At 39.9% G+C, this 12,286-nt stretch overlaps 1 protein-coding gene across 1 annotated transcript; it reads left to right on the top strand.

Annotated features, from left to right (window-relative positions):
* Nucleotides 1-494: 494 nt before the first annotated feature.
* LOC109314863 (otoancorin-like) lies at nt 495-11,758 on the top strand. Its single transcript, XM_019542221.1, has 10 exons — nt 495-1,401; nt 1,787-1,815; nt 1,909-1,939; nt 2,034-2,061; nt 2,481-2,568; nt 4,413-4,544; nt 5,668-5,903; nt 6,116-6,219; nt 9,325-9,431; nt 9,975-11,758. The coding sequence occupies exons 1-10, from the start codon at nt 1,326-1,328 to the stop codon at nt 10,140-10,142; spliced, it is 999 nt and encodes a 332-aa protein (XP_019397766.1). The 5' UTR covers nt 495-1,325; the 3' UTR covers nt 10,143-11,758.
* The last annotated feature ends 528 nt before the right edge of the window (nt 11,759-12,286 follow it).

Here is a 12,286-nt window from a genome sequence, read left to right as displayed (position 1 = left end):
GCTCGCCCGGCCCCGGCCCTCAGCGCCGGGGTGGAAGCCCTCGGGCCAGCCCCGCGCAGAGCGGCGCGGGACGGGGGAGGCAGACACAAGAAAGTGCATTGTGTGGGAAACTGGATCCGGCTGAATGGGACGGATGTACTGGAGCCCTCCCGGGGGAGCCGCTGAAAGAGAAGAGCCCTGAGCTTTTCAGGCAGCGCAGGGTGGATTTGGGACCTGTGAGGCCGCCGGTTTCTCCTGCAGGAGCTTGGCTCTGTCTTTCATTTGCTGGCCAGGGCAGACGGGAAAGGTTTAAGGTCAGCAAAAAGTGGAGCGATGACCCCGGTGGCAGGGAATTGGCATGTAAAATGAAGGCAGCTTAGGAACAAAGAGCAGCTCTTGTTTGGGAGGGAGCATCTGAGCTGCCAGGGGGAGAGAAAGGGTCCAAGCTCTGTCACCAGAAAGACGGCGGGATAGTTAAAGGTGCGTGCAAAGAAAGCGTTGCTCTGTGAGAAGGTAGGATGCCATGCTGCGATCTCGAAATCTGGGGGCACATACATGGTCCAGGGTGCATGGGCCTCTGCCTCCTTACTCGATCGGTTTTCATTCTGAGAGTGACAGGCATTGACTGAAATCCGGCTGTGTGTAAAACTTCAGGTGCGGGTCTGGCTGAACCCTTCTTTTGGATACTTCCCTGCGGCGCTCTCTCACAAGTTCTTACTCCATTGCTTGCCCTGCAGGAAGTATGTCCCAATCGTATGAGGTCAACAGATATGGTGGGGGCTTTCATACAGGGGTTTCTCAAGGGTCATGTGTGCATGAGATACTCTAGTAATCATCAGGAATGGTTTATCTGTCACATGCGTTCAAACTTTTTGTTTTTCTTTTCAGATTGGTCAGGATTTGTTCTCTTACTCATTTGAGAATCCATTGGGCCCCTGGCTCTTTGCTTTGCCACAGCTATACAGAGTGATATGCAATTTCAAAGATGTATATTTCCTTTTTATTAAAGTGGGTTCATCCTTTAGCTAGAATATGACTTAAATTCTATAGAAAGTAAAATTAAAGACCGACCTAATACAAGGTAGGTAGGACTGACTATGATATGACTAAGACTGAACATGCATTTACCCTTTTCCCCTTAATGTAATGGAGAAGGGCCTAAGCTGAGATCTGAAATCCAAACCACTCTTGCTTCTTAGAGCAATTCTGATCTCTAAACTTAGTAGGTCAGTGTTATCTTTAATTTAGAACTGAAAGTTTTGTATAAATATTGTCTTTTCACTTTAATTTTTTTAAATTTTCTTTTGCACTCCAAACATCTTCTGGGTCTAATAACAGTAGGAGAAATGTCCAAAAATCAGTGGATATGGTTCTTATTAGTAATGAATCATGTGGAAATGTCAACTAGTCAGAACTCTGAAGGTAAGATCAGAAATCTTGTTTGGGGAAATAGTTGGTGGGTTTTGAAAAAAGTCATATAGTAAAATTGACACACTACAATTGGCAAAATGGAATCAAAGCCCTTCTGTTATAACTTCCTGGAGTTACGACAGCCAAGATTTTGCCCACTTTGTTGTACGTAATATTTTATTTAGAAGTATTGACTTTTATTTGAGGAAACCCCCAACTCTATTTTTATTAGTACTGTTTCTTTGTAGATTTCATAGACATCGGGGCTGGAAAGGGACCTTGGAAAATATATTTGACCAAAGCTGCATTAATTTAAATCAATTGACTTTATCATAGACATATGTTTGTCTAATTAAAAAAAAATTAAAAGCTGTATAATGTCAGTACTTTCTTACAGATTTGCCTCCATTATTACACAAGGCTGTGGTACGTATTTTTATTGAATATATCTACCAAAACTCTGTAATCTAAAAATGCGTGTATTGTTACATATATATATTTATCATTTTTGCTTGTTAGGAGGAAGTAATAGCTGGAAAATATCTTAATGGTAATGTGCAAAATTTTCCCTTTTTATATTTTTAAAACATTTTCAAGTATAGTACAGTATAATAATCCATTATATTTGTTTTTTTCTGGTTTAGCTTTCCTTGATATACTCCATTTTCAAAGGTAATTAATAACTCAGATATAAATATCATCCTGCACTGTAAATATAAGCTATATTAAATTTACATATGAATTACAACATTATGGTTAGAATGGGATGGGTACATCAAGTTGTTATGATTTTAGAACCACAGTGACAATGGTTTTATATCTTTTTGAATAGGCATACTACTGCTTCTTATGCCTAAACAAGAATGAGGCTGTAAATAAATGCTACCTTATTTCAACAGCTTTTTGATAGGTAACTTTTTTTCACTGCATTCAGCAGGTTGCAGTTTTTGTAAATCTGTTGTGTCAAAGTTGAACAGAGGCCCATTAATATGGGCGTAACTCATAATGGTGCTTTTCTGTTGTCTATTTATATTCTCTTACAAACTCATGTGGTTTTATATAGTTTAGTTTATATCCTTTTTTCATTGCAGCACTAATGCATGGACACCAGATATGCTTAAAAAAATGATGGGCTATTTCCATGATCAGGAAGTTATATTTACAGTTGGCAGCCTCCAGGTTTGTACTTTTTAATGTACCGAAACATTCTTATTAAAGAAAAGGGAAAAACACATTAAACAACTAGTATCTTTAGTCCAAATTCAGCAACTGAATCTTAGAGATGGCCAATAAGTCTATATGACACAGCTGGGCAATATAGACTACTTGTGTTTTGTGGTCATCAGCAATTTGTAAAGCCTTAAGACACCAATAATACAGGAAAGCACTGAAGGCTTTAATGTACTGTTTTCTGCTATATTTATGGCTTAGCAACGCTGCTACACTGTTTCTTCCCAAAAATGAAAGACTTCCCCTCCCAGGTAGCTGTGCTCTGCCTTGCTTCTGAGGGAATGTGACGCGTTAGAGTACCTTACAGAAGACACTTTCACCTTTCACCCATCAATCATTACAATTGGTGGGTGGCCAAATTTTGATTGGGTGTAACTTTATTGGCATTGGTAGGGTTGCAGCCTCCTAAACTAGAGCTGAATTTGCTCCCCCAAATAAGAATAATCTGTGATGTGCAGTGTGGGGTCTAATTCCATCTTGCAAAGCCTGTGCCCATGCAGTTCAGAGTTTCCTAGGGTTCCAGTGCTTTTCCAAATCTGAAGGGTTGCTTATATTAAGGTCTTGTTTTTAATTTAAATGTTTGGGTTTTTCACAAGAGCTCTGTTATGAGCTTAAAGTACTTATTGATGACTGTGGTGAATAGTTGAGTACATAGGGCTTGTTGATCTGAAGTAGAAATGAAGGGTTATAACCTGAATTTGGAAATGAAATTTACGGGACAATTTAGTGTACAAGGTAATCACTGATGTAGGGGAGGCAGCCTGAAGGGCCAGATCCTAATCAGATGGAAAATGATAGAGCTCTTTTGAAGTCAGTGGAGCTGAGGTTCTGGTTAGAATTTTACCTAAAGTGAAGCCTTCAGTTTATTACTAGTTATTAGATTACAGCATAAATTAGAAAACATAACTAGTTGTTTAATTCCGTGAAACAATTTGTATAAGGATAAAGCAGTTTAAGGATTTATACTCCCCTCTGAGCCAGTTGTATTCCAGCAATAGGTCATACATTAATAATGGTTTCAGTAATACATAGTCATACTATATCATTGGTAAATGATAGAACTACTTGTGCACCCAAAAAAGTCAGGCTACCCATATTGCCATGTTCATTAAGAAAAAGGCAATATACTTCCCTGCTTCTAATGATTTTTAACATTTGCTTATTCAGATTAGTTTTGTTAGTGTTTTAAAGCAGCATTAGTCAGTCTTGTCTTCCTGGAGTGGAAGATATTTAGAGCTGTAAGAAAACTAAATGTGCCCTGCATGCAATGGATATCTTTCTGTACAAAAACAACAAAATAGTTACAACCTGAACTTCAAGCTAATTGTCAAAGAGTTCAGTTAAAAATTAGCATAAATTCTTACTTCAGCCCAGTGAAAAGTGAAGGCAAAGTGCTAGCGCTCATCAGTCCTGTGATGCTTTCTGTTTCTTCTCAGAGTTTCAGAACAGGTCTGAGATTTTTAACTGGAAACAGAGTATAAGGGGAGAAAGTGGCTTTTAGCCTAATACCTTGGCGCACAATTTTCCCCATACCCAGTTGTGTATTTTTTTCAATTTAGCCTTTGTAGGCAAAGTCCTTCATATTCTTTATTTTCAAAATGATGTAAGAAATTATGCCTTACAACCTGGTAAGTACTATGAACCCTGGTCCTGTACCCTACAGGTGATGTGCTGAAATATGTCCCTACTTCTATTTACACAAAGGTTTCAGGGGGTAAAAGATTAAGCTAGTAATAACACCATGAGCGAGATATATAAGTGTGTGTGTGTGTGTGTGTTTCTCTGTGTTGTAGGTTTCTATAAAAAACAACTTGGAGAATCTTTTATACCAGCCCAAACAACTGCTGTCAGATTTTCAACAGACTAATCATCAACAATTTCAAACCGCAATGAAATTTCTCTTTAGCAGCAAAAAGCATCATTTGGTAAGTCACTTTACACAGAGTGCATGTGAAAAGTAAGAGCTGCCTTGGCTAAATGGAAAAAGGCCAAGCTAGGGGTCACAGTGAATGTCCCACACTCTAACATTTGGTCTCTTGCATATCTTGTTGGTAGTGTGTGGAAAGATGGAAACAGTGTCCAAGTAGCTGAGTATGAGACAGCAATCTCTTCCAACATAGGGCCTGATACTGCAGTATAATCTATACTCTGGCTTTTCACACCCGCATGAAGTCCCAACAAAGTCAGTGGGGCTCCATGTGAATTTTGAAATCACATTGCAAGACCAGGACCATCACCTGGATATGAAAAAAAGAGCCTTTCTCATTGGGTAGAGAGGCTAACAACACACTCCTCCCTTTGGGGATGAAGACCAAACTTGGAATAAGGACAGGTGTTCCCCATTGGATGAGTGGCCAGCATAAATATAACTGAAGAGTCTGCTTATCTCTCAGGCCTTTGTGATTCTGATCATACTGTCAGAGCACATGAGTCTGTGCACACTCTACATGGAAGCTCTGTAACTAATACCAGTCAGCAAGAGGTCTCTGTTGGTGAGGTGCAAGTGTCATTTTCTCCCATTATATTGACAAGTAACTACCAGGATTGATATTGCTGTGGTGCAAAGTCACGATCCCTAGAACTGACCCTGAAATATTGGTCCTTCACATGCTGTCTCAGAACCATAGACTTCTTGAGAGGGGAAATGGCCTATTAGACCATCATTCTGCTGCAATAAGATTGTTCCTGCAGCATACTTCTTTGTGTTTTACTCAGTTCTGGAGAGAGATTGTTTGGTAATGGCTTCTTGAGACAGGACATGGGTAAAAGGACAGTTGCCAAAGACTTTCACAATTTCTCAAGTACATACATTTTCATGTGTGCTTCATGCTGCTTTTCATTTTGCTGAGAGGCTCAATCAGGCTTTCAGTCCATAGTAGAAAAGAATAATCTCAAATAATGGAATCCGACTCAGTGTTTTACAGCTACACTATTTCAGAACAGTAGCTTGTTATTTCTATAGCGCTTCTTGTCATGCCTCAGAAATGAATACTAAATTAAGCTGATTATCAGAAGAAATATATTCTCTTAACCCTTTGATACCTGCAGGAATTGGGAAGTGTTGTTCTGGATTTGGATGGGATTAGAGAGAGAGTTTTTCAAAGCCCAGGAATAAACAGGACATTGTTCTTTATTACACTGGAAAAATGCTTTGTGGCTTTGAGTGCTATGGAATGTGTGGATATACTAAGCCAGATTTTGCGGGTATCTTCAGTGAGCTATCTTCAACCTGCTGTCATTGGCAACCTCCCAAAAGATCTTCAGGAAGATGCTTTCAGAAACTTGTAAGCCATTTATTTCTCGATGAAAACAATTAATAATTAATTTTGGTGTCTGATGAATATATTTTTCCTAAATGAGTTTAATATAGTGGTTGTGGTTTCCAGGTGTTTAGTTTTCTTTCATTTTTGCTGCTTTGAAAGTGCTCTTGCATATCTGTACCATTAAAAAAGATTCCATTCATCAAATAATGTGCACACATCATTGTATCATTTAGGTCTGTCGTGTTCAAGGACCTCTATGACAAAACAACAGCAAATGCACAAAGAGCGCTGTATGACTGGATGAAACAGATTTTACAAAAATCGTACAGTGCCAGTGGTATGTTGAATCTAAGTAAAACTTATCTTTTTTTCCCTATTTCTCAGAAAAAAAATGGCCAGCAAAAGGGTTACTATTGCATTAATGACGTTTTTTGCCTGTTACGATAAGAGTTGGGTTAAAGGTATCCCTTTGACCAACTGTTTCATCACCACAATTTATAGCAACATTTCTTTCTCTACTGCTGGTATACTTCTCCAATGTGCTTATTCTCTACTGGTAGTCTCCAACCCTTCTGCATGAGGCTAGGCACAAGGATTATGCACCATTTTAGTCCTTTTGCAAGTCTTAAATAGGACTTAACATGGTGCATAGTCCTTGTGTAAGATGTCTGCACAGGTGTGATGTTCCCTCCAAAGCCCTGTTTACAAAAATAGGTTATCTTTGAAAATGCATTAGCCAAATGCATACCAAAAAACCAAAACAAAACAGGAGGCTGTGCAAGTTCTGACTGTGGGGCACTGGCTCAGTCAGAAAAGCAGCAAAGGAAAATAAATAGGCATCACTTCGAGTCTTACACGTTTTTTTTCACAGCTATTAAGGTTCTGTCTCTCAAAGGCAGCAGCTGTTCCAGCGTCTGGGACAGTGTAACACACGTTCCACCAGAGGTCTCCACAGCAGCAGGAGGAAGGTATCGGTGAACTCCCTGCCTGCCAGGAGTATACCAGTAATATCATGTTCTTTTAGGACTTGATTCTCTTCCCACTGAAACCAATAGAAAAATGTCCAGTGAAGCAAGATGCAGCTCCAGTGACATCTTCTGACCTAAGCACTAGTAAATGACCCTTAAAACACTGCCATTATCACCATTCAACAATGAGGCATGTTCCTTGCCTAAGGTCACAGAGCACGTCTGTGGGAGACTGGTAAAGAGTCCAGATTTCCTGAAACATGGGTTTGTACCTTTAGCACAAATGCTTCCTTAAATAATACTCTTATTATCACCTGAGAAAAATCAGGGTAACTGAGGTATACGGTGCCCCATCTAATAAGGGTATGTTTATACTGCAAAGCACTGTCAGGGCTGCAGCATAGTACAGCTATATCCAGACTAGTTTTAAACTTGCTATCTCAGTAACTGGTAGTAACCTAGCAATAGCAGCATGGAGCACAGTGCAAGCTACAAAGCCTGTCCAATAGACGTGGCAAATACTGGCACAGTGAGGATACGCGTGTCTTAAGAGTTGACTGTCAGAGTCTCTTGCCCACTCCTGACCACTGCAGATTGGCAGCACTGTGAAGACAACATGGGCGAGGAGGGAGACTTAATACATCCTTCCTCTGTAACTGCACAGTGCAAGGGTCTTGAAATGCACCATGCATGTGTGTTATTAATAAGGCTGCCTTGCCATATTTTTGCTACTTTGGGTGACGGAGATTACCCCACCTGTACCTTTTTGATGTTGAACTACAGAGGCCTGTTTCATACTTTCCTGCTGTGTCAAACAGACCCATACAGCTGTAGCGGGGTCATAGGATTAGCATGAGTTGACAGGTTGCCTTAGTGTCTCAGAATAATACCTTGAGAGAAGTGCCTTTATGTAACTCAACCTATTCTCATGGGTTTCCTGTTACAAATACCAAGCTATTAAAAAATGAGGCATCCTGGCAGTTGCTACAGAAACTGGTGATTATGCGGTTTGCATGTTCTACCTGATTTGTAAAGAACAAAGAGAGATGTGAAGGATCACAGTCTCCACTGCTGCTCACTGCAAGTTTGAGCTTCTGTTAAGTGCTGCAGTCAGGCTATTACATTAGGAATTCTCCTGTTTTTCCTCTTCCATCTCTTCCCTCCGCCTGTCTCTTGCTCTGCGTGGTGACAAGGAGGGGGTGTAGTTCCATGGAGTGTAAAGGACTGGGAACCAGGACTCTTTGGATCTATTCTGATCTCTATAATTATCTTGGTGTGCATCTTACTGCAAATCACTTAGACTTACTTTTCCAAAAGTCTCCATTAATGCTGTCTGTTTTGGTTTTGAGACAGCTACAGTTTAATTCATTCAAGATACTGAAAAATTAAATGTATTTATGACATTTATTGAAGTCAGGTAGAGTTGTTGCTGAGATGCTTTTCAGCCACAAGTTGAGCATACGAACATTGGCACCCCAAATGAGTGGATATTTTGGGATGATTTAGGCCTTACTTTCCAGGCCTCAGTCCTCCCCACTTAGTAAATGGGCATAACCGTCTCCCTAGTGTTCTGAAGCCTGAGTTTGTGAAGCACTTAGACATCTTGACTTCATTTTCGGTCTAACTGCACTTAGTAGTGGTATACTGGAGAAGTGTTCTTTGAATCTTTATAATTTTTCTCTGTATTAAATATTTTGTACTTTCTCTAGTACTTTCTCTGCCTTGAGCAGGGGGCTGAACTAGATGTCCTTGTGAGATCCCTTCCAGCTCTACTTTCCTATGATCCTACAATTCATATGAGTTCAGTAAACAATGACAGTGTTCTATATATTCCTAGAATATAGTCTGTACCTTTGAAGGGATACTTTCAGGTTAGTGGTGTGTGTGTGTGTATATGTTTGTGTATAGATTTCATAGATTTCATAAATTTCATAGACATCAGGGCTGGAAGGGACCTCGGGAGATCATCGAGTCCAGCCCCCTGCCCAAAGGGCAGGAAGTCAGCTGGGGTCATAGGATCCCAGCAAGATAAGCTGAGAAAGAGAAATATGTAGTATAATACTTCTTGCTTTACATCTGTTACCAAATAACACATTGGCTTATGAAAACTGAATGTCATGAATATTGTATTACACTCTTCATTTATGTTGGCATTTTGTTTGGTTTAGAAGATAAAAACAGTCAATTTCACTCTTTAAGTTTTCAGGTACTAGCACGGCTAGGTGCACACAAAGATAATATATTGAAAATTTAAAACATTTACAAGTGCTTTTCCACTAGGGCTTATAAAATTGTTTTTATAAAAAAACGAAATTACAGATGGACAGTATCTACTCTTAGAGAGGAAACCATAGTAGTGTTTTCTGATCTTAGAGTTCCTTTGACTACACAACAGAAAGAACTGAATATAACGAATAACAAAAATTAAAAATGTGTTATTTCTATTTTAATGAGCATTTATTTGTACAAAACAGAGTTAAATGAGTCAGCCTCTTGGGTCAGTGCAGAAAACCTATGGATTTTGGGAAGATATATGGTACATCTCCCATTAGAAGAAATTATGAAAATTAGTCTTACTGAAGTAAGTAGCAGAATGAGTTTTGAATGTATAAGTTTTCCAGTGATGCAATTTGCAGCGAAAATGATTACAGTGCAAGCCAAAAAAATGAAGATGAGTGTATATAACTTAAATTAGGTAAATTCAAAGCCATTCCAGATCAGCTGTCAACCAAACAACCCCTTCCTTCTCCTAGAATTCAGAAATGTATACCACCATAGGTGCTTACTTCTTTGTGTACCTCTGCCATTGCCTTTTTCTTGTGATCTTTCTGTTTTCAAATGTCAATGTACTACACCAGGAGTTCCATATATTAAGGATTACAGGGTGAGGCCCCATATTAAGCAGACACTAAATTATTTAGGATTGAGGGGCACTAAATTAAAATATGTATGAGCAAGCAAGAACTGCTCATCATTGTCTTCCCAAACTGTTTATTATCTGGATTGTTCTTTGCCCTAACTTCATAATGTGCATGGAGGCAGGTCATTTATAATATTAAACTTGTATGTTAATGCACTTGATTCCTTTGCATTACTGATGCATATTTTTGTTTGAACAAATTAGATGAAACAATTCATTAGCTATGACAATGCAACAAAACAGCTGGATACAGTATATGATATCACACCAGAACTTGCGCAGGCTTTTCTAGAAAGAATAAACTCATCAGGATTTGATATGAGAAACACCTCAACTATCTACAGGCAAGACTTATTTTTTGGTTGTCTTTGAAAATGGTCTTTAAGGGAAGTTAAAGAACTGGCGAGGGGAATGGGGGACTGCATTACTCCTGAGACAGCTAAAGCTATAGAGTCTTTTACTCCTGGGTTTGTGGTTAAAATCCAGCTTTGGCTAATAATAACTGAAAGTCATTGGAATCTCATGGACTTTGGAGCTGGTTGTACTGATATCACTCCAGCTACCTAGTAGACGGGTATCTGGATTATTGGTGGCATCACAGCAATTTCTAGGAACCCCAGTCATTGTGCAGACAAACAACCAACAACACCCCTGCTCTCGAACAGCTGCAATCTAGATGTTGGACAAGACAGATAAACATGGTGTTGAAGAGCTGGGAGACTGATCCTCAGTAAAATAAAGCAGCTTAGCAGAAAGTAAGTCACATCACTTGCCTAACCACTGCAAGTGGTGCTACCAAGGGGACTACTTGACAAGAAGACTTTCAGGAGGAACTTTCCCTTCAATCTCCTCACAACCAGGAACATCACTTGTCACCCATGTTACCATCCTCACCAGAGAGACTAAAGAATGAATAGGCAGAAAAAATGATCTCCCTTCCCTGCTAGAGGAGGGAGCCTTATGAGTACATTTGGATGCGTTGAGTTGCATTTGGATCCGTTGTTTCCTTTCCTGCAGCAGTTCTGTATGCAGAGGACATCCATCTTCAGGGATGTCAAACTGGCACTAAACTCACTTTAACAATAATAAAATAAAGAGTGAGAGAGAACATAAACTTTTCTTCCTCATAAATGCTTGGTTAGCATGAACCACCTGCAAGAAAATGCTGTTCCTTTCCGTTTACATTACATTTTGTCATATAAATGGTCCTATTTATTCCCCAGACACCACTATCTGAAGTTAGTTGCAGCTCCTTGGGGAATTTCTTGGGGTTTTCAAATTGATAAACAATACTCTTTATGGCTTCAGTTCTCCTCTGATTACAGTGCTATAACTCACTGATTTCAGTGGAGCTATTAGTGATGTACATAGGTTTAAACAAAAGGAGAATTTGTATTTCTGTGTCAAAAATGATGGGTGAAATGCTCATATGGTTTACTGCTCATAAGAGAGGCCAATTTCATCCAAACTGGAGGAATGTCATGCTCCGTTATCCTTAACGTATTCCATTCTTACAACAGACTTATTTTATTTTACTCATTTTAACCATACTGACGATTTAAAATGCACTTTTACTTTTCAGAAGTAATGTTATACAGTGCTACCAATCCCAGAGGGGATGTGGAGCTTGTGGTGGCTGTGCAGTAATGCATCAGGTAGATGGTAACTACTTGTTATAAAAGTGAGGTTGTAGATATTTCTCCAATTTGTATGCAGATATGATGGTGTCCTATGAATGCCAGTGGGGTGATCACACAGTACTTTGTTATGCTGCTGCACAGATTGTTGTTAAGTGACGTGCAGACTATTTCATCTGATCTGGAATGCACATTTTTAACGGGCTTGTGACTCAGCTGTGCTATATATCTGTCCATATGTCACAGTTACACTCCATGGTTTCCATCCTATGAGAGTGGCTATCATGGCCACTTGTGTTGTTCGCTTTTCATAGATTTCATTGACATTTGGGCTGGAAGGGACCCTGGAGGATCATCGAGTCCAGCCCCCTGCCCCATGGGCAGGAAGTCAGCAGGGATCATAGGATCCCAGCAAGATAAGCATCCAAATGTGTCTTGAAGGCGTTCAGATTGGGTGCTTGAACTGCCTGAGGCGGCAGTCTATTCCAAACCTTGGTGGCTCAGACAGAAAAGGAGTTCTTCCTTGTGTCCAGACTGAATCAGTCGAGGCAGAGTTTATGACCATTTGATCTTGTCATCCCTTGGGGCACTCTGGTGAACAGATGTTCCCCCAGATCCTGATGAGCACCCCTGATAAACTTATAGGCGGCTATCAGATCACCCCTGAGCCTGTGCTTTTCCAGGCTGAAGAGTCCCATGGCTCTCAGCCTTTCATCATAAGGTCTGTTTTCCTGACCTCTGATCATGTAAATGGCTCTCCTCTGTACTTTCTCAAGCCTCTCCACATCCTTTTTGATTTCTGGAGCCCAAAACTGGATGCAGTACTCCAGCTGCGGCCTCACCAAGACTGAGTACAAGGGGAGAATGAAGTCCCAGGAT

This window comes from Crocodylus porosus, unplaced genomic scaffold (assembly GCF_001723895.1).
Source record: "Crocodylus porosus isolate Cpor-Errol unplaced genomic scaffold, CroPor_comp1, whole genome shotgun sequence".
In the NCBI taxonomy this organism is placed as follows: Eukaryota; Metazoa; Chordata; order Crocodylia; family Crocodylidae; genus Crocodylus; species Crocodylus porosus.
Note: the sequence above shows the minus strand (reverse complement) of the source record. Positions and strands in the feature narration are given on the sequence as shown.